Genomic DNA, 24,013 nt, shown 5'->3' on the forward strand with positions numbered 1-24,013 from the left:
GGTTGTATGTTTTTTATTTTTTTTATTTTTATTTTTATTTTTTATGTTTGTTACTCCATATCTCCGTCATTACTGGACCGATTTCGAAAATTATTTTTTTGATTGTATGTATATGCATACAGATTGGTCCCGTTTTTGTCAAAATCCAGTTCTGATGATGGGATCCATGAGGAATCGACGGAACTCCTCAAATCTTAAAGGCATACATATGGTGATTTTTGTGTTTTTATCAACAAATCAAGCATATACATTCAAAAACGTGACATTTGATGAAGTGCAACTGCTGATGATGATCAGAACGGAACTCTTCAACGACGCATAGTTCACCTTTGGCGATTTGTCCTCTTCGTTATGTTTGTTAAGCAAGTTAAGTTTTTAAGCCACAATTTTATCAAGCTTGAGTTCTGATGATGGGATCCATGAGAAATCGAGGGAACTCCTCAAATTTTAAAGGCATGCGTATAGAGATTTTTGTATTTTCATCAGAAAATCAAGCATTTTCATTAAAAACTGTCGCATTTGATGAAGTGGAACTGCTGATGATGATCAGAACGGAACTCTTCAACGACGCATAGTTCACCTTTAGCGATTTGTCCTCTTCGTTATGTTTGTTAAGCAAGTTTAGTTTTTAAGCCACATTTCTGTCAAGCTCGAGTTCTGATGATGGGATCCATAAGGAATCGAGGGAACTCCTCAAATTTTAAAGGCATGCGTATAGAGATTTTTGTATTTTCATCAGAAAATCAAGCATTTTCATTAAAAACTGTCGCATTTGATGAAGTGGAACTGCTGATGATGATCAGAACAGAACTCTTCAACGACGCATAGTACATGTTTGGTGATTTCGAATTTCGATTTTGACTTGGACTGGGACCCGAACTCATACCCGGATCCGGTTCGGACCCGGACTCGGACTCGGACCCGGACTCGGACCCGGACTCGGACCCGGACTCGGACCCGGACTCGGACCCGGACTCGGACCCGGACCCGGACTTGGACCGGGACTCGGACCCGGACTCTGACTCAGAGACCCGGACCTTGACCCGGAAAACCCCTATGATACCTAAACTAAATAAACCGCTATGATTACCTACCATAAAATGTAGGTATAAAGTATGATGATGCCAAACCCCTCCCGCTCCCGCCGGTTAGGTTAGGTTTGAACTGCGATCCTCACAGAACCGAACAAAAGTGGGTTAGGTTTGGTTAGAACTGCGAGCCTTACAGAAACGAAATGCTACTAGAAAAATGGGTTTGATTAGGCTCGAACTGCGATCCTCACAGAACCGAACTGCTATCAGAGAAGTGGGTTAGGTTAGGCTAGAACTACGACCCTTACGGACACGAAATGCTACTAGAAAGTACTGTTTTTACCTCCTTTTCTACATAGTGCACCATCTACCATAATCTTTCACCGGGCCCCATAGAAGTCGGTTTTTTTTTCTTAAAAATTATTATATTTTTCTGGAAAATGCTTAAGATCCCACTCTATAATAAAATATAGAATTTACTAATATCATCGACCGAGTGAAGCGAAGGTCTCCATAGGCAAAAATGCTTTCGTATGTCCGGATATGTTTCCTCAACCAATACTCGTGTAATTTTGTAAGCAGGTTCAAGATTATTTTTTGTAGATTCAGATTTTGGAAATTTTTGGAGCCATGGGAGTTCGCGAGATCTACAGCTCACAAAGCCACTAGCTATATAGTTAGAAATGTTCAAGGATTGGGGTGAAGACTTTTTTGTGCAACTTGGTGGGCATGGTCTATGTGTGACGTATCGATGTAGTTTATAGGCGGATAATACCTGTATCAAGAAATCATGGATAACATAATAATAATAACTACCCCCATAACGGATAATAAAGATCTATTAGGATGTGAATTAGGATAGTTAGGTACTCGTGATTTGAAAATTATAATTTTTACCATTTACTAATGCTTCTCACCATGTTCACAGTCACACTCGGGAGCCGTACCTATGTATTTGTCTATCTATATAAGTACGAGTAGGTATGTATGTATATTTTAGACTTGCAAGTGCGCCGCGCAACGAAAAATATTGGGAACCCCCCTGACCGAACTTATCATCGAATAATTGAAGAGATAGGTATATATAAATAAACGAAGTTACCATCAAATAGAAAACCATTGTCCTGTCGATTTCTCGAAGAAATTACCATAGGTAAGTTAAGTAAGTATAGAGCGCTCAGCCAGGCCTTCAATTGAAGCAACATTTAATGTTAAGTATTTCAATCTCATATAGGTAGAATATGTCCAAAAAATAATAAAACAAAGAAATAATTAACAATTTATTATATTTGGTAGGTACAAAACATCCATACGTTATGACAAATATTTTATTAACAAAATGCACCTTAATGTTCTAACTTAAAGCCAAATAATCAGAATACCGGAGAAAATAAATTTATATAACTTCTAAATCTACCATTTATTTTATGAATAATAAAAACATTTATGCGTACATATATTATATATACACAGAACAATTAATCTAACGGGTACATTACTCGGGTGTATAAAATTTAAAATTAACATGTACCCGTTTTCATTATATTTTCTTGTCTACTTTTTTCATTCTTTCATTCAACATTATTTAAACGTCCGATAAAGTACTATTCTCTCACATGGCGCCAAGAGATTAATAGCTGCGCATACTGACTCATTTAAACTTTCCACTCTGTATAGGTGCACAAGAGCACTTAGAAATTTTCGTTACCGAGTTATTAGGACCTACCTACATACTTGTTACCTGGCACATAAATATTGTACATGATAACATGAATATTAGAAGTTTATACTTAGGTGCGTAAAACACTTAAATTTCGATCTTATCTGCAATACACAGAGTCCAGTTTACATCGACTAGTTTAAATTGGTAGACTTATTTGAGTTATTGGAGGTATGTGTCAGACTCGTAACTGGCTAATAATACACAAAGTTTTTGACTATTCATACAACATATATTTACAATTACATATCATTTGACAAAATACAAGTCAATCTGACCAGAAATGTCAGAAGAAATAATCTCTTGTAACAATAATAAATAGAGGCAGTTTAGGAAGGGATTCCACAGAGCCGCTTCAACCTAAATCCCATAGACTACTTAAGACCATACATCCAAACATATGAGAGGCGCCATAATCCTTCGTTGAACAGCGTCTAATGTAGCTACCTTACCACCATCATTTGCACAGTGGTTATCAGATACCAACAATAGCTTTGAAAATGGTGCTCGTTTATACGCGCCTCTAGAAGAAATACTACTAAAACATGAAAAGAAGCGGCCCTGTGTGCAGTCATGTGAGTTTGTGTCTCGATGTTTGTTGCTACAGGCCGTCCTTTTCAGACACACGACCTATTTCGCGTCAAACTCTACATCTCTAATCAGTCTTGAGAGTTGACTCTTGACTTCTTGAGCCCCTTTTCATAAGTACCTACTCCAAATGTACGATCGGCTATAAGGTAATGGAAGAGTAAACATAAATCTTAAACATCCACTATACCTCAGCCAAACTGTTTTTGTGTTCTGAAATAAGGGCCGATAGCAACAACCATGTAAATAAGTAAAAAAACTAAAATTATACAACATAAATTCTTAATTAAACATTGATTAATTCTTATAAAATCACATTTGTTCTGTTGTGCCCTCCGCGACAGCTCCGTTTTCAAGACTTATGTTGAGCATTTGGAGATCAACCCTTAGTTTCGATACAAATATAATAATTACATCATAAAATATAATCTCTACCCCATAAACATTGAAGAAAACAAAATAGGTACGTACATTACAGGATCATAGCTTAGCAGCCTTTCATATGTAGGTTATATCCATTAAGCCACTCCTATTCTTAAATTTCATCCCACATTAACTTTTTCTCAAAAATGGACGGCAAAGTCGACTTTGCCGTCTAAAAAATAGGTCGCTAAGGGCGTAGTTTATGGTCAGTCATAAATTAAAAAGTTAAAAACATTGCAGTCTCGATTTTGGGACTGCAATGTTGCATACAAATTCCATTATTTGTCGAGTTCCAAACTTTTTAAAAGTTGAAATGGCCATATCAAATGAAGGCACAGGCCCATTAAACAGCCAAACAGATGATTAATACCGCGACTATTTAGCTGTCTCAAATAGCTTGGCGTATTTTTGGCAGAAAAATACACTTCTATTTTTTTATTAAAAAAATAAAATGGCGGCAAGGGCTTTTTTCTGTGAAAATATAATCGTAAGAATGTTGCTTTTGTAAAATATTTCTATGATATTTATATTTCTTGCACCATTTTTGAGAAAAGTACTATATATGACTCGGCTGGAAGGCTACTTGCTGGCTTCGGATTCAATTAAACGGACTCCCAAGGTCGTCCGTTTAAAACGAATCCTCAGCCAGCAAGTAGCTACTTCCGAGCCTCGACAATAATGTACTATTTGCAGCATTTCAGATCATCAATATAATCGCACACTGCAGCATTAAAATCACCTCACTATCCGTGGGATAGCCATCTTCAATATCTAACGCTTTCTTGAAACCCGCTGCATGCCCGTGCTGTAATTCTAAAATCAAACTTTTCTAGCTACGGTCCTATTCAGGTACATTTCAACTCAATCAGTAAACTAAGTAATTTCTAGATAAAATCAGAAAACTAAGTCATTTCTAGAGAAAATCCCTGTAAGGAGTGTCTTGAAACAGGAGGACGTATTTCAGGCTGCGCCGGTGCGACGACACGGGCCGGTAGCGAGCGTGGCATCGCCGCTTAGTGCATGGGGTACGGAGGGTTCTTGGTTCCTGTCGCCTGCTCGTACGACGGCGGCAACGCTGTGTAAACAATAATAAGTTTTAAGTACAATCACATCAAGTATACAGTAATATACCTACAGTGCGTACACATTGATCTTACGAAACCCTGACTTTGTATAAAGGTTCCCGTTGGGCTAATATGTACGCATCCGTGGTTTTACGCATAAAATATTGTATTCTTGGTCTACCTACTAATTAACCTGCTTGTTACATAATATATCTTGTAACAAGTTTTTTTTTACTTATAGTATACTTCACAGCTCACCTGGCTACTTTTCTGACAATACCTACAATAGATAGGTACTAGACATAGTAGTTATTCAAAGCCGCCTCAAAACAACAGTCTACAATCTACATCAAACTACTCATACAAAAAAGAGGGTGAGTTAGAGAAGGGACTGGACTCACCCAAAAAGTCTTGGTAACTATAGTTAAGTTACACACGCAAGCATCAGTCCATGCAGTAAAAGGAAAAGAAACTAAGGTAATTTGCGTTAAAACGTCAGAATACTTTTCATCTTAATGGTACTGTTTTATCCCCCAAGTATTGTTTTATAAAAGAGTATTTGTTTTATTATTACGCCGACCAAAGTCATGTTAAGTAGCCGGGTAGCACGCGCGCACCGTATCGGCCGAGGCATGTCTACTGTGGCCGTTTTGTGCGCGAGGAAATTGCCTCGCGCGTATGCTGGCTCTGTGTGGACCCGGCTAGTAACACAACATAATATTTCTTATTTAAGTCTTTATCAATAGTCACCGGTCTCTAGTCCGTACTAAATTAAACTTCGAATTACAATGTTTTTGTATTTAATGAAAATAATAAAACAATTGACTGACAATAATAACATAAGCAGCGATTACGCAGTGTTAAGGGCGCTCGGCGCGCGCGCGGGGCGCGGGCGGCGCCGGCCCCAAGCTCGCCACAGACTTGGACGGTATCTCCGGGCCAAACACATCTAAGAAATTATCATGATTTTACCGACGAAATGGAATTCGTACCTACGCTAATCAAGAGTGTTAATAATAATTGTAGCCGGATATAGGACAATACTATTGCCACAATAGCTATAACTGCAAATTCGCAATTAAAAGAAAGGGTCTTAAGTGAGGTTTAGACTAGCGAGGCATGCTATTTTAATTACATTGCGGTATCTGATCAAACCTTTGAATTTGTTTGCGTAAAGGAGGGTCTATAATGCCATGCACTAGGGAAGTAAAACTAAAAATACAATTCACTTGCACAAACACAAGCCAAATGCCGCCTATATGATGTTTATTCCCAGAGTTTATATTCACATTTAAATTATGTGACGTGTTTGTTATAAGTTGTGCCTATATTCCAAGACCTATGGTTTGTCTAGGATCCTGACAGTTGAACTAACTGAGAAGCTCTCGAAATTCAGAGGTCAACGGAAAGAAGCAAAGGTTAAATTTACTATTTTAAATTTATTAATACCTATGGTAATAATGGTACAAGTAATAACACCGATTCTTCTAACACGAGTAAGATGACACTATCCATGTCGGTACAAGAATGGGATTTATTAAATTTGTTTAAAATATTAATTAAGGTGGTATTCCACCTGTCCAATTTCTTGGTCCAATGTGTATTTGCGTGTCACATTTTGCTTAATGAGAAAATGAGACGCAATGCCATTGGATCAAGAAATTGGACAGGTGGAATACCATCCTTACGTGTTCTTTGTTCTTAAACTTGTACCTAAAGCATTTCATTGTGTGTTATTATAATAAAATATATAATAATTTAGCCTATATACGTCCCACTGCTGGGCACAGGCCTCCTCTCAAGCACGAGAGGGTGTGTTATTAAATTATTGATATTTCTGGGAATAAAAAGCAGACCTTAAATATGACCCACCATCGTTTATTGTCATTGTCACTGATTATCTTCTAGGAGCAAGTGCAAATTAAAGCAAGATTTCACCTGGCGGCATCCAGCCCGGCGGCGGCACGCCAAAGAACGCTGCGCAAATAACCACCGTAATTTGTTTAGTTCAGCCATAAGCTTGAGTTAAGTTTAGAATATTTCCAGGATGAAACTATTCGACTGACGATTTGCCGGTAATTTCGGAATAATTATTGCAGCAAAAGGTCAACCAGAATAAGTGTTTGAGCAGTACGGTAGACCAACGGTAGACCAGAGACCAAAGCCTAAGTTAGGACATTATGAATTACGAGTACATACTCAGATATACGGCCTAGTCCGTCGGCAAATCCGTCGCGAGTCGTTTTGTTGATATAACTACTTACCATGAGCCTCTGGCGCGCTAGGCGCGGTCGGGTAGTGCGCGTCGGACAGGGGCTGCGGGAACGGGGCGGCCGGGTACGGGGTCGCGCTGGGGTACGGGGCCGGGAACGGCGCCGGGTACCCGCCGCCCGGCACGGGCATGGGGCCCGCGCTCGCAGGATACGGCGCCGCCGCTGGATACGGCGCGGCCGTCGGATACGGTGCGGCCGATTGTGTCGGATACGATGTAGCAACTGCAACGATACATGACCATTGTAAACATAATTTCATTCTTTCATGAACAATCGGACTTCTAAGAATAGACTTCTATAAGAATGCTTTGCATTTGCTCGCAAACAACAGGTGTTATATAAATAAATATCATAAATAATACCCACAGCTATGATATTACTTTAGAAGAAAACCGATCCACCGCGTATCAAATAGATGCCTAAGATTCTTTAATGACACAACAAATTAAAAGTTAACATTGTAATCCACTTCAAACGTCACAGATTACGAATTAAGTATTAATGCGTAACGGCCTTATCGTTAACGCTTGGATTTGTCATAGTCAAGAATAGTTTGCGCTCACTCGTGCATGGCGTGGTTTTAATTTAACAACATTGGTGCGCAGACAATTGAACTAAATAAAAGCGCAAGGTCAAATTACGTCTAAGAATAAAATATATTTCTCACATGTTCACGGAAACCATAAAGTCAGTGGCGAATTTGCCCTAAGGCTCAGTAGGCCCGGGCCTATAGGGCGCCACCGGCAGCATAGCGGCAGTCTATATAATGGTGCTGAGAAAAGGGCGGCCGGTAGTTACTACAGGGCCTGGGGCCTAGGCGGCCAAGACTGCAAATCCGCCACTGCATAAAATATGTCATTTTTCATATAATACAAATACATAATCACCACCACATATATATACCACTGTCCTTTGGCACATGAGAAATGAACTTGTTTCAGTTAATGTGTGTAAATTTCCTGGGAAATATTATAAATATACTGTAACAAGTATATATCGTAGAACATAAGCGTACGGTGTACTCACCAGGGTAAGGTGCAGGCGCGTATTGCTGCTGTGGGTAGGGCGCCTGCACCGCTTGCAGGGGCCCCGGCGGCGCGGGCGGCGGGGCTGCAAGTCAACCCCAATATATCAGCATTACTTAAGAGCACAGTTTTTTTACAACTGTTTATGTTACACGCACGACATAAATATGACGGAAACTAAGTATATCATATTTTTCAAGGGCAGACTCTGAGCAAAAACTTATTACTACTTACATTAAAGTTGGCCCAATAGCCTCCTAAGGCCCAGCCATACAAATGAAAAATCCAGAAAAAGCCACTGAAATTTGAACCTTTAGAGCAGGGAACAGAGTTGATTTTGGTGTTATTTTAATATTAAACGAAACAAACCAATGCTACTCTGTTCCAATTAAATATGATTTAAATTTCATCGAACTGAATAAATACTATAGGTAGGACATTGGGCCTTAGGAGGATAGAAAAAAACGCCGTTATAACTGAGTAACTTCATCTTGAGATAGTACTTACGCGACAGCACCTGCCCCTGCGCCTTACGCCGGCGGCAGCAGCAGGCCACCAGCGCCACCAGCAGCGCCAGAAGCGCCAGCGCCAGCAGGAGCGTGCCCGTGCTCATCGCTCGGCTCTACAAACAAACAATTTACTGCAATTATACCATAGAGAAAAAAAATACATAGAGTGCTCACTCCATACATCAGTTTTAGTACCAAAACGACTATTATTTTCGTAGTCGAAATCTCATCGAGTAGCGGAATAATCTACTGATTATTTCGCTACTCGATGCTCGCACGCAGTACTCTGCTACTTGACAATAAGTAGATGTTGCAACAACCGAAGTCTAATGCTCAACAATTTTCAGCTAATAGTAGTTGTAAATTGTTGTTCAATACAATTTTCGCGAGTCGCGAACCTAGAGAATTCTAGTATCAAGTAGCGGTACTGATAATTCCGCTACTCGATGCTAGATGTCGACTGCGAAAATAATAGTCGTTTTGGTACCGAAACTGATGTATGGAGTGAGCACTCTTCTTACTATATTTCTGTATGAATTATTTTTTTTAATTATACTCAATATGGTGACATCTAAACTATACTTTGTCAAGCAAATCTTGTCAGTAGAAAAAGGCGCGAAATTCTAATTTACTATGAGACGATAATCCTTCGCGCCTACATTTTATTTTGCCGCCTTTTTCTACTGACAAGGGTGTTCTGCCTTTTCGCAGAACTATTTTTGGCGGAATTTCATTTGCCAACCAACATTTCGCCGACGTTTCACTTTGACAACTAACGATTAGCAAATTTTTGTATGGCAACGTTTCAATTGGTAGAATTATTGTAAAGCAGATTATTATAACGCCTCTAAACTTTTGGGAGACTTATCATTTGTCAAATCTTTCACTTGGTCGAACAACTCTTGGACGAATAACGTTTCGTTGGAGCTACAGTTCGCTTTTCATACATTAGGCAAGTTACCCCCCATAAGAAAAAGATACTTACCAAACAATCAAAAATGGCCGAGTTGTTGTACTTTTTATAATGTATATTTGAAGCCAGTGGCAGCGAGCGAGCGAAGCGAGCGAGCAAGACCTTCCTGGGCAAAGCCGACTTGGATATGGTTAGGTTAGAAGACTAAGGCGGGAGCTTGCTCCCGCCTTAGTCTTCGAGGTTATTTTTTTTCAACAACCCAAAAAACGTAATTACACAGCAACTTTCGGGTCAAATATCTCGGCCATTTTTGATTTTAGAGGAAAGATTATTAAGAAAAAAGTGATTATTTCAACAAAATCTTGTAAATTATTCTAAGTGTTTTGAAACCCCTATGTTCTTTCATTTTCTAAAAAAAAAATCTAAGATCCAGAAACGGGCCCCCTTTGGTACAGTAGTACAGCCTGACCAAATGAAACAATTGGTAAACAATAAACAACTAAGTGTATATTATGCCAACTAAAACATTCTACGACATGAAAGTTGGCATTTTGAAAATTGGCATTATTAAACACAGACCAAACGTTTAGTTGGTAAGTGTGCGGTTGGGAAATGATAAAAAAAGATTTGAAAAGTTGGGAAGTGATAATTCGGCGAAATAAAAATCCGCCAAACGTGAGTTGGGAAGTGATAATCGGCCATACCATTTTCGGCGATAAATAAGAGAACCAGAAAAGAGACAATTATTGTACTTGTAGCCTTTTGTGCAGTCTTTATACCGAAAGTACCAAATAACTGAACTAATAGATAAGCGCATGCGAAGTAGAACATGAATTCTTGGTGCTATAATAGCACGAGACCGTTTCGCGGGTACCAATAAATTTAGAAGGGGTTTGATAATCGGTTAGACTTCGTATGTACTTCTATTATACTTGGTCAAGCAAATCTTGTCAGTGGTTCTCTTATTTAGTACTTTCGGTATAAAGACTGCACAAAAGGCTACAAGTACAATAATTGTCTCTTTTCTACCAATTTATCCAACGGTCTATCTAATATACGTTCTACTCTATTGGCGCACCATTATCTAAATACATATAGAGGTATATGTAACTAAACTATGACGACATATTTATGTAAACAGTAACTTGATTAATACAGCTGTATTTTGTAATGATCAGGATTCGCGGAATCGTATCTCTGTAAATATTCAGACGAGCAATATTTGTATGTTTGCCATCCTTGCATATTAATAGCAGCGCGATCGTCCGAGCGGTTATCACACTCATGCGGATTCGAGCATAGTCGACTACATCTACAGCAAGTATGTATTGTAAATGTTAATAAAGCCGTTAGGTATGTATTGTGTTGGTAAAGCCTGGTCACATCACTTTCCAACCGCAACCGATCATCGAGCCTCATTAACTATGGGTATAGTGCGTAGCTTTCAAACAGAGCCCGATGGCTAATCCTATTGTCTATTGTTAAGTAAAACCGCACGTGCTACTTACCTGCAAAAAAGGGTCTTCGTTATCCTATTTGGCACCTGAGCGCGGGCTAGTCCAACGCTCAAAAAACCAGTGTAGGTGCGCTCTCCGATAACGCGCTATTGTTACGCATCTCGATGACACATTGTTGACTGGTTCTGAAGCGTTCGACTCGCCGGCACTCAGTAACCGAAGTACGTATTTTTTTATGCAAGTGGTTGTGGCACGTGGTTTACTTAACAATAGACAATAGGATTAGCCATCGGGCTCTGTTTGAAAGCTCCGCACTATACAGTGTCATCAAGTCATATCGTAAACAAACATGCGTCAGGCAATACAAACACGCCATTGATAAACCTTTCTGGTATAGACATTCGGTCTATAAATGAAAAGTTAAGTGTGCTGCTGTTGGTACCTAATTGTGCGTGCCTTATGTGGATGGATAGTAATAAGTTATTTAGGACACGCCGCACTAACATATTACGCTTAAACAAAACAACCTATTTATTGCTTCTATAGCATGATAGGAATATGAATGCACGTAATATGAATGATAACTGATAAGATAATTATGTAAACCAAATTTAATAATTCTACAAACACAGGTTTCCTGTTGCAGTAACTATTATAATTGGGTGCAAAATACTTATATTAATCAATAGGTATATTTCTCTCTCTGCACCAATTGTAGATATCTCTGTTTGGCCCTATGGTTGACTGGTAGAGAATGCCCTTTGACATTAAGTCCGCCATTTGTACATTGTTGTATATATTTTGTGCAATACAGTTTAAATAAATAAATTAACACTTAAGGTTAGGGTTGCCAAGAAGTGAATAATTTTAATTGCTTTTTAGTCTATACCTATGACAACATAATTTTTATGATAGAATAATCTACTTGTCAATATAATGTTGTTGATATGAGTATTGTAGTAGTAGTATGTGTGATGAAGTTTATCCGTTTATGGTGAAATGGAATAATAATTGTGTTTTACACAAGATTTTATTTTGCTGAGTTGTTATTATTGCATAATTGTTATTACAAAAGGCATAAGGTCCACCAATGGACAGCTAAGACAGTTGCTGTTTGTACAACTAACTACAGTCTTGTCATTTTAGTTACTAAATATTTAAATACCACAATTAACAGTGGAGGACTAATTCCTTCAGAAACCTCCAGTAACCTACAGTATCTTAGTCCACCACTGCTTACTTCAACACTACTATTTAGTACAATATTAGATCTCACCACTTAGAGAGTGGCCATGCAAACAACAATTTATTTTGTGTATAGACAGGGCACTGTTACACATTTTAGAATTTAATCTCCACATATTAAATATATTAAAAACGGGTCACTCATGTATTTTAAGTTGTAAAGTGCTCGATTGTGTTGCTGTGTACTGAGAAATGTCATCAGGAGCTTGCATTGAAGGTGATGGACTGGCGCAGAATGCGATGCCCAATGACTCGGCTGTTCAGGTTGTTTTTCGACTTAAAATATGTGGTGACCCCTTTTTAATATATTTAATATGCTTGTGTCTCATGGAAGTTTTGTAATTAAAATTTCATTCTAATGCTTGTGTAATTCTGTCACCACTCTAAATGTTGAGATCTGTACTAGCACTGCAGATGCAATTTGGGGTACCCAGGCAACACTGATAGAGGGATCCAATGGTGGCAATGGTACATAAGGTTGAAGTTCTGGTGAAGTCCTTATATTATCATGGAAAAATTGACTATGTTGCAACACAGCCTCTATATAATTATCTTGTATCATGTTTTTCATATGTATCCTGTTTTTATAACAAAAGTTTATAATTACTATCTTACTAAGTTACCTCTTTTGAGGGATATAATAAGAGCTACACATTGATAACTGTTACAAATTAAATTTGGTTTGTTAAGTCAAATCAAGCAGTAATTTTAGACAGAAAAAAGAATATACTATGTATGATACTAAATAAGCAAACTAAAGACTTGTCCATAGAAACACAGTCGACAGCACAGTTGAACAATAAGTACTCTAAGTTTGGAAAACAGAACAATTTGTCAATTGACATCAAACTGGATTACAATGCGACCTTAAGAGTTCTCTGCTCACCTTGAACTGGTCGAAAAAGTGGTCGTAGTCGTCTGACATCTCGCTTGAGATCTCGTAATAGTCTTCTGAAGAATCTGAACTCAACATGATATCGCAGCGACACACAACGAGATAAAGTAATCGAGATTAGTCACCGCGGGACTTACCGCGTCATAGGGAAAACACACAAAGTACTCGAATCTAAACAAGATTGTATCCTTCGCTTCCTTTATGTGTTGAAAAGAGGCTTACCTGCACAAATAATTTAGACGTTTGCGAGCGATGTGCCAGCGAACAAACAAATTGTTCGCTTATCGCAACGCAACTCCCTACTTCCGACAAATATATTCTGCGCCCGCTAAAACGGATTGTTGTTCGCGAAATCACTATTAGACATTTAGTTTGATATTTTGACAATTAAAATATTTGTGACATATGTCACAAATAACAACTCAGAAGACGTTCGAAAACCATATTTGTGAGATAGTATACACAAAAAATAGGAACACTGACTACAACTGACTACAACTCATTAAGAACGATATTCATATACTAGTTAAATTAAATTCCGTACTTTGCTTTGTACTAACATAATTATTATTTTATCGGCATAGTTTAGATTAATATCAATAATATCATTCATCACTTCATACATTGTGTTCGTTCTGGGTTTGTAGTAGAAGAGCCGGCCGCAAATTTTCTAACCGACTTGATACCACGATGAAATGCACAATGGTTTCCCATAAAAGTGATGCTAAGTCCGAATTCGATAGTCTGCCACGGCGGAACTTGCCGAAAGTACGAAAAAGAAGGCCACTTCCGGTGCGAAAAAAGGGGGCTGATTTAACCCATCTGATACCGAAATAATAGTTATGGCAGCAGTTAGAAATTTACATGTAGACACATAAAAGCGAAGTCTGCCAGTGTTTTTTTTGCCGGAAGTGCTTGGCAGACGCTCTCAAAGGTGGCCAACGGGACCCCTAATTTAACCCATCTGATACCACCATGAAACCAATTCCAGTCGGTAGGTATGAACCCTCATGTCAGGAATATATAAGTCTGCCAAGGCTTTTCCTGCCGAAACACCTTGGCAGACGAGATTATGTAAGCAAGGTCGGCATCGGTTACCCTACACTAACCCATCTGATACCACCATGAAACCAATTCCAGTCGGTAGGTACGAACCCCCATTTTAGGAATATATAAGTCTGCCAAGGTTTTTCCTGCCGAAACACCTTGGCAGACGAGATTATAAACAAGATGACCATCGGTTACCGTACACTAACCCATCTGATACCGCCATGAAACCAATTCCAGTCGGTAGGTATGAACCCTCATTTCACGAATATACAAGTCTGCCAAGGCTTTTCCTGCCGTAACACCACGGCAGACGAGATTATGTAAGCAAGGTCGGCATCGGTTACCCTACACTAACCCACCTGATACCACCATGAAACCAATTCCAGTCGGTAGGTATGAACCACCATTTTAGAAATATATAAGTCTGCCAAGGTTTTTCCTGCCGAAACACCTTGGCAGACGAGATTATAAGCAAGATGACTATCGGTTACCGTACAGTAACCCATTTGATACCACCATGAAACCAATTCTAGTCGGTAGGTATGAACCCTCATTTCAGGAATTTATAAGTCTGCCAAGGCCTTTCCTGCCGAAACACCTTGACAGACGAGATTATGTAAGCAGCATCCACATACGAGGGATCCGTATTTTGGGATTATACAGATTACGGACATTATTAATAGCTGTAGGCTTATTTATTACTTTATGCTTATACATATTTGTATATTATTATGTTATTAATAAAATATATTTATAATTTATTAAACCTAAACTTAATACATTGGGAATTAATTACCTGCTTACGGCAGTAGTAGGGATAAGTGGGTCAGTTCTGGCTCACTGAGCCAGGCCAACAGTCCCTCCCCCTTTTTTCCCTTGTTGAGGCCCTGCAACCTTGCCTTGAACCCAAACTAATGTCATTGTAGCTCGAATCTAACCTAATTTATTTTTATTGCTTTTAGAATATTTCAATTATCTACTTTTGCAAAGTTAAATGTTGAAATCTCTATTTCGAAAAATGGAATTTTAATGTGACTTTAACACGTTCACTGCGTTACGGGGGCTTTAAGCCCCGTACGATGTCATCATTCAGTGCGAAGTTAAATTTATTTGAGAAGTTAAAGGGGGAGAGGGTGCACACATTTTACCACTTTGGAAGTGTCTCTCGCGCAAACTATTCAGTTTAGAAATAAATTATATTAGAAACCTCAATATCATAAGCGATAAGACCGCCTGTTGTTACCTCTATTGTCTTTTTTTTATGTTATTGTCCATTTATTGTAAACTAAGTGTATGTGAGGCGTGCAATAAAAAGTATTGTATTGTATTGTATCATTTTTGAAGACCTATCCATAGATACCCCACACGTATGGGTTTAATGAAAAGACATTTTAAGTTTCAGTTCTAAGTATAAGTTCAATTTATTGTTTTTTTTTCTATTTTTGTGTTGAAATCTTAATGCGGTTCACAGAATACATCTACTTACCAAGTTTCAACAGTTCTTATAGTTTCGGAAAAAAGTGGCTGTGACATACGGACGGACAGACAGACAGACATGACAAATCTATAAGGGTTCCGTTTTTTGCCATTTGGCTACGGAACCCTAAAAAGGAGGTATTAATTCGGTTTTTTAATGTTTGATATCTCCGTCATTTTGGGATCGATTTTGAAAAATATTTTTTTAGTTGAGTTGTAACTTGTAAGTATATACATACAGATTGGTTCCGTCTTTGTCAAAACCCAGTTCTGATGGTGAGATTTATGAGGAATCGAGGGCACTCTTCAAATCTTGTAAGGGTGGTTCACGTTTGTATGGGAAAAATTCAAACTCTAGCTAGAAGAAGCGGCACCCCCCTTATTTTGTTACACTTATTATGTTGACAAAATACGCCAAGCATCTTGCAATCTTAACTACAAGGGGGTGCTCAAACACTTTTTTCAAAGTGTATGAAATCAAAAAAATAAATAAGTTACTATTTTTTTGATTTTTATGTAAGTAGTAGTTTTCACATTATTTGAAAGTGTGATTTAAAAGATGTTATTTTGAAAGAAAATGTTTTTCTACTTCAAAACTTATACATCACATGTGCAAATAGTGTGAAACCAGATATTTTAAATAAAATTCTGAATCATAATTACTCTTTTTGTTGGGTTTCAAACAACATACAAAATTTCAACGTGGTTAAGCACCACCTTGTATATGTATAGTTCGTTTTTTTAGCATTAGAAAGAACTTGCAAGAAGGTAAGCGATCTTAGCATGTCTTTTAATTGAAAAACGCTTTTCAAAATTCAAAAACTATTACTTATGAAAGCAGACGACACATCAAGATTGTTTACCTAATTTCTAATGCTAAAAAAAACGAAGTAAAGTTGAGATAAATTAAGAAACTTTTACACCAAGTTTCTTAATTTATCTCAACTATAATCTCAATTTATCAACATAATAAGTGTAACAAAATAAGGGGGTGCCCCTTAGGAAAAAAAAAATGTTTTTTGAACCACCCTAACATATAGTGATACTGGTGTATTTTAAACAAACCAAGCATTTACATTCAGAATTGTGACATTTGATGAAGTGAAACTGCTGATGATGATCAGAATGGAACTCTTCAACGACGCATAGCTCATGTTTGGGGATTTGTCCTCTTCGTTATGTTTGTTAAGCACGTTAGATTTTTAAGTCATATTTTCGTGAAGCTCAAGTTCTGATGATGGGATCCATAAGAAATCGAGGGAACTCTACAAATCTTAATGGCATTGTATAGTGACTCTTGTATTTTCATCAGGCAAACAAGGATTTACATTAAGAACAGTGGCATTTGATGAAGTGGTATTGCTGATGGTGATCAGAACGGAACTCCTCGACGACTTGTCTTTTTCTAATTGATTGTTAAGCAAGTTACCCCACTGGCAAAACAAGCAAGATTTTGAATTCGACTTCTACCTGAACCTGGACCCGGACGCGGACCCGGACTCGAGATCACGAATTCGGACACGGACCCGTTTTCTATTTGGTTGGTGTAAATGGAGTTGGTGAATTTTTTGATTAATTCGGGCGAAAACTGGAAGGTTAGGTATCATAAAATGTTCATGAAGAGAAATTGTAAGAGATGGTATCATTACCAACAACTGTGGAAAATACTGTTTAGTTACTCTTTATTTAAAAATAGCAAAATCAAATTGCATGATTTCATTCGTTTTCTCCACTGTACACAGAATAAGTAATGATATTTAGACTAGACAAAAAAATTCAAAATCGCTCTCCTTCTTGATGCGACTGGCAAATCATATTACTTTTTGGAAACCGGGTTTTTTAACCTAATTAGACCCTGCTGAATCCGATCCGGTTGCTCGATCGAAATCTTGACCGGAAGTGAGATATTTGACATTAAAGGTCCGTTTTTTCGTTTTTCGTAAATAACTCTTAAACGGTGGTGTATAGCAAAAAATGTTCTATTACATAAGTAATATGCATACAATTGCCTACAAGAAAGATTCAGTACAATTTTTCGCTAGGATCAATATTAAAAGAGATTTTAACGCGGGAAATTTAATTATAATCACTTCTAAGGTCCAGTTTTTTAGGTTTTCGTAAATAACTCATAAACGGTGGCCAATATCAAATAAGTCGCCGGGAGAGAATGGTAATAAAATTGAACCGAGCGCCTGGCCAGATGTAGCGGCGGATTTATCACTCGTCCAGGCGCGAGGTGCACAGGGGATTATGAAAAATAATTTGGCCAAGTCCGACATAGCTCGAGGCATTTAGTGTTCCGTACGGCTACCATCAGTTTGGCATTGACATAAACGATATCGTGAACGTAATTTACTTCCTATAGGTATATCTCTTTCGCACTAATATGTCAGTAAGAGCGAGATGCATAGAAATTAAATTACGTTCACGCCCACGGTAGCGTTTATGTCAATGCCAAACTGATGGTAGCCGTACCGCTCGCATCGTTACATTTTACAGGGGTTGTTTGCCTGTTTTTTAGGATACCGTATTCAACTACACACACAGAACAATAGTATAAAGTGTCTAAGTGCGAAGGCCGAAGGCCGAGCTTTAGCAAAATGTCATCGCTTTAGCACAGAGCAATAGTACAAGTGTCTTAATATGAAGGCCAAAGGCCGACCTCCGCGTAGCCCGAAGGCCCGAAGCGTCCAGGATGTCAGTGCTTTAACACAGAACAATAGTACAAGTGTCTAAATGCGAAAGCCGAAGGCCGAGCTCCGCGTAGGGCCGAAGGCCCGAAGCGTCCAGGATGTTAGTACTTAAACACAGAACAATAGTATAAGTATCTAAATGCGAAGGCCGAAGGCCGAGCTCCGCGTAAGGCCGAAGGCCCGAAGCGTCCAGGCTGTCAGTTCTGTGTTTAACCACTGACATCTTGCAGGCTTCGGGCCTTCGGCCCTACGCGGAGCTCGGCCTCCGGCCTTCGCATTCGCCAAAGGCCGACCTCCGCGTAGCCCGAAGGCCCGAAGCGTCCAGGATGTCAGTGCTTTAACACAGAACAATAGTACAAGTGTCTAAATGCGAAAGCCGAAGGCCGAGCTCCGCGTAGGGCCGAAGGCCCGAAGCGTCCAGGATGTTAGTACTTAAACACAGAACAATAGTATAAGTATCTAAATGCGAAGGCCGAAGGCCGAGCTCCGCGTAAGGCCGAAGGCCCGAAGCGTCCAGGCTGTCAGTTCTGTGTTTAACCACTGACATCTTGCAGGCTTCGGGCCTTCGGCCCTACGCGGAGCTCGGCCTCCGGCCTTCGCATTTAGACACTTGTATTAATTACCTGTGTTTAGAACTGACCTCCTGGATGCTTCGGGCTTTCGGCCCAATGCGACTTCAGCCTTTGGATCTTGCGACATAGACACTTGTACTTAAAAATACTTGGAAAAGTTACGGGAGGCGCGCGTCTGTCGGACGCTTCGGATCTTCGAATCGCTCCTTCGGCCTTTGCATTTAGTTAGATTCTTGTACTATTGCTTTGTGTTTGAATACCGAAGTCGAGCATCTCGCGAATGCTTGATGTATTAAAATAATTTAGAGTAAGCTTGGCCTTACGATTGGCGCACCACGATTTTTTGTCCTGCGATAATTTTGTCGCAGAAATGCAACGTATGTGTTTATATGTTAGTGCGCACATATGCGACAGAAAAATCGCAGCGATTTTAAAATTGTGATTTGTCACATTTTTCCGCGATTGTCGCAAAGTGATTGCAGCATGCGGAGTTGTATGGCATCGCGCGCACTATGATAATAAAATCGCACCCCGGCCGGACCTCAGTCGCCATTTCGCTCTCCAAACCCCAACATCTCGGCACCTGCATCTCCAATGGAGTCTCAAAATGAGACGCTAGATGTTGACCATTTAATTATGGAAATAGACGGGGATCACCTTTGTGTTATAAATACTCAAAGTCATACAGCAATCGCATATTAAAGACACGTTTCATGACAAGCGACTGGTACGAAATCCATGTTGAGAATGAACAAATCGTGACTTTTTCATCGCAGTGCGCGCAGTGAATTTTCTGCGATATAGGCGATATATTACAGCGCGATTCTAAAATCGTGTCGTAAAAATTAATATCGTGGTGCGCGCTTGGCCTATAATACCTTAAATGTATGCTCCTTCAATTTGAATTTAGAACTCATTATTACTTTTTATTTGATTTTGTTTCTAGTTCTATGCCATATATATGTTTGACGACCGGTCTGGCCTAGTGGGTAGTGACCCTGCCTGCGAAACCGATGGTCCTGGGTTCGAATCCCAGTAAGGGCATTTATTTGTATGATGATACAGATATTTGTTCCTGAGTCATGGGTGTTTTCTATGTATTTAAGTATTTGTATATTATAATATATCGTTGTCTGAGTACCCCAACACAAGCCTTCTTGAGCTTACTGTGGGACTTAGTCAATCTGTGTAAGAATGTCCTGTAATAAAAAAAATATATATATATATATAGACTTTAATATTATTTAGAACTGCTAAAAAACAAGATCGGCTTACTTTAAATATTTCGTCAATTTTACCTTTGTTTCTAAAAACTGTGATATTTAACTGTCATATACTATTAATGTCTTCCAAAATTATTTTATCGTAACAGGACTGAGGGGCTACCGCGAAAACCGAAATTCGCAATTTGCGGGGATCTTTCTCTTTTACTCCAATGAAGGCGTAATTAGGGTGACAGAGAAAAATGCTCGCAATTTGCGAACTTCTATTTTCGCGGTTATAGCCCTGAATCTTGTTGCTCACCGATCCGTTCAAAAATATACATAAGTACTGAATATAATTAATAGATATTATAATTATACAATTAATACAGAAATGTAATGGTACTTAATGAAAAGGAATATTGTGTATATTGTTTCGACGAATCAGATACTCAGAATAAAATTACATGAGGCCAAAGCTGTTCATAAATATTAAATGACTTTATTATCTCTATACGCCTTACTAACTCTATGTGTCCTATTGATGAAAAAAAAACACAACGACAGTCAAGAACGGAATTCTTAATTTGATTTTTTCAGATTTTTGAGATGCCTAGTCCATTGGTTCGAAAGCCCGTTCGAAATTGAAACTTATTTGCAATATAATAAGGTCGTATTTTGTAGATCTCTCTCATACTTATAGTAGGCTATTGAGATAAAATTAAATATCCCACAAAAATAAGCAAGCAGAATTAAACTTTGTGTCAAAGATATAAGTCATAAATTTCAATGCCAAAGTTTTAACTAAGGATGTTTCTCGCCTAATATGAATTGACCAGTGTAAGCATCAGTTAGCTAGCCCTAAGCAACCAAAGGTCAAGCTGCAGTTGAAAAACTAATAAAGATAAAGTTAAGCTGATAATTTTCCCGCCGTCTCCATGCTTCTTTAAGTTGGGTATTGACTGGTCAGCTGCCTGTTAGCTATAGTTTTCGTGAAAATCGCCAGGGCAGAGGTGAAAATTTTTGTATGAAAACTTGCAACTTTAAATGCATTTTTTGACGAAACTATTGCAGTCTAAAATGAAGTCAAAATCAGTCCATCGACTCAATTTTTTGCAAGCTTTCTAATGGTACCCCACACGATTCTTACAAATGAAAAAAGTTTCAGCCTACCCCTCTCAACCCCCTAAATTTCCCCCTTTAATCAGAAATAAGCAGTTTTGACTTATTTACAATATGAGTGGTGGTAATTGCTATAACTGTTCCAAATTTTAGGTATCTATGTCAAACGGTCTCTGAGAAAAACGTATTTAACTGATTTGCAAGACCGAAGTGATCCCATAAGTGTTCCGTAAACAAAGTTTTGTACGGAACACTAAAAATGTTGTTAGACGTTAATAATCTACACAAAATTTTGAACAAAAAAGATTCAGTACACTTTTTGCAGGGATCAATATTTAAAAAGATAATAAAGAGGGAAAGTTAATTATACTAAATTCTAAGGTTCCTTGTTTTTATTTTTTCGTAAATAATTTGAAAAGTATGACTCATAGCAAAAAAAATCTTATACATAAATAATAAACGTAAAATTTCCTACAAGAAACATGCAGTACACTTTTCGCTAGGATCAATATTCAAAAAGACAAAGCAGCGGGTAAGTTAATTATAATCAATTATAAAGTCCCTTTTTAGTTTTTTGTAAATAACTCGTAAACGGTGTCCCATAGCGAAATAAGTTTTTAAGAATAAATTATCTACATAAAATTTCCTCCAAAAAACATCTAGAACACTTTTCTCTAGGATCAATATTTCAAGCGATATTAAAGGAAGAATGTTAATTACAATCAGTTCACAGGTCACTTTTTTTTAGTTTTTCGTAAATAACTCGTAAACGGTGGCCCGTTGCAAAACAATATTCTACATAAATATTAAACATAAAATTGTCCACAAAAAAGGTTCTGTACACTTTTTCGCTACGATCAATATTTAAAGAGGTATTAAAGGGGGTAAGTTAATTATAATCAATTTCCAGGTCTCTATTTTTAGGTTTACGTCTATATAGGTAAAGAACTATTTTATTTTATTTTATTTTCAAAATTTAGACCCAGTAGTTTCGGAGATAAAGGGGGGGGGGGGGTGGTATTTTTTGTATTTTAATGTTTTATTTTGGGGAAGGGGGCTTTATCTCCGATACTACTGGGTCTAAAATTTTGAAAAGATTTACAGAATAGAATCTATAGATGACAGAAAAACCTATTAGAATTATGCAGTCAAGCGCGAGTCGGACATTACTTAGTTTTTGAACCGATCCCTTCATATATAAAATACACTGTTAAAAATTGGGTAATGTACGGAACCCTTGCAAGGCGAGTCCGACTCGCGCTTGGCCGGTTTTTATTCATTTTGAGGTACGGAACCCTAAAAAGAGAAAAGTGTTACATATGTCTTTCGTAGAAAATTTTATATCGATTATTTATTTACAAGAACATTAAGAACTTATTTTGCTATGAGCCTTATTTTACGAGTCATTTGCGAAATCCTAAAAATAGGGACCTGGAAATTGATTATAATTAACTAACCCCCTTTAATATCTCTTTAAATATTGATCGTAGCGAAAAAGTGTACAGAACCTTTTTTGTGGACAATTTTATGTAGAATATTGTTTTGCAACGGGCCACCGTTTACGAGTTATTTACGAAAAACTAAAAAAAAGTGACCTGTGAACTGATTGTAATTAACTTTCTTCCTTTAATATCGCTTGAAATATTGATCCTAGAGAAAAGTGTTCTAGATGTTTTTTGGAGGAAATTTTATGTAGATAATTTATTCTTAAAAACTTATTTCGCTATGGGACACCGTTTACGAGTTATTTACAAAAAACTACAAAGGGACTTTAAAATTGATTATAATTAACTTACCCGCTGCTTTGTCTTTTTAAATATTGATCCTAGCGAAAAGTGTTCTGCATGTTTCTTGTAGGAAATTTTACGTTTATTATTTATGTATAAGACTTTTTTTGCTATGAGTCATACTTTTCAAATTATTAACGAAAAAATAAAAACAAGGAACCTTCGAATTTATTATAATTAACTTTCCCTCTTTATTATCTTTTTAAATATTGATCCCTGCGAAAAGTATACTGAATCTTTTTTGTTCAAAATGTTGTGTAGATTATTAACGTCTAACAACATTTTTTGATATTGGCCACCGTTTATGAGATATTTACGAAAACCTAAAAAACGGGACCTTAGAAGTGATTATAATTAAATTTCCCGCGTTAAAATCTCTTTGAATATTGACCCTAGCGAAAAATTGTACTGAATCTTTCTTGTAGGCAATTTTATGCAGAATACTTATGTAATAGAACATTTTTTGCTATGTGCCACCGTTTAAGAGTTATTTACGAAAAACGAAAAAAAGGGACCGTTAATGTCAAATATCTCACTTCCGGTCAAGATTTCGATCGAGCAACCGGCAAATTCGGATTCAGCGGGGTCTAATTAGGTTAAAAAACCCGGTTGCCAAAAAATTATATGCTTTGCCAGTCGAAATCGATTTTATGAAAAATATGACCAGTCTAATTACTATATATGTTCAGAATATTATTTGAATAAACTTAGGATAGGATACTTAGGATAGGAAATAAATGTGTGTTTTTATATCTTTAAACCCAATTACTAAGTAGACTGCACATACATTAAAGTCACATTAAAATTCCATTTTGCGAAATAGAGATTTCAACCTTTAACTTTGCAAAAGTAGATAATTGAAATATTCTAAAAGCAATAAAAATAGATTAGGTTAGATTCGAGCTACAATGACATTAGTTTGGGTTCAAGGCAAGGTTGCAGGGCCTCAACAAGGGAAAAAAGGGGGA

General features: G+C 37.7%; 1 protein-coding gene across 2 annotated transcripts; it reads right to left on the reverse strand.

Annotated features, from left to right (window-relative positions):
* Positions 1–2,297: 2,297 nt before the first annotated feature.
* Positions 2,298–13,522, reverse strand: LOC134676927 (nematocyst expressed protein 4-like). Of its 2 annotated transcripts, none has more exons than XM_063535318.1 (5): positions 13,366–13,522; positions 8,632–8,746; positions 8,126–8,209; positions 7,091–7,321; positions 2,298–4,837 (listed from the first exon to the last, which is right to left on the reverse strand). In XM_063535318.1, exons 2-5 carry the CDS (start codon positions 8,735–8,737, stop codon positions 4,776–4,778), a joined length of 483 nt encoding a protein of 160 aa, XP_063391388.1. In that variant the 5' UTR covers positions 8,738–8,746; positions 13,366–13,522; the 3' UTR covers positions 2,298–4,775. The 2 variants fall into 2 exon arrangements, with proteins under 2 accessions (XP_063391388.1, XP_063391381.1); XM_063535311.1 differs by lacking the exon at positions 13,366–13,522 and adding an exon at positions 13,135–13,333.
* Positions 13,523–24,013: the final 10,491 nt, after the last annotated feature.

The sequence above is a fragment of the Cydia fagiglandana genome, chromosome 2 (genome assembly GCF_963556715.1).
Source record: "Cydia fagiglandana chromosome 2, ilCydFagi1.1, whole genome shotgun sequence".
NCBI classification, from domain to species: Eukaryota; Metazoa; Arthropoda; class Insecta; order Lepidoptera; family Tortricidae; genus Cydia; species Cydia fagiglandana.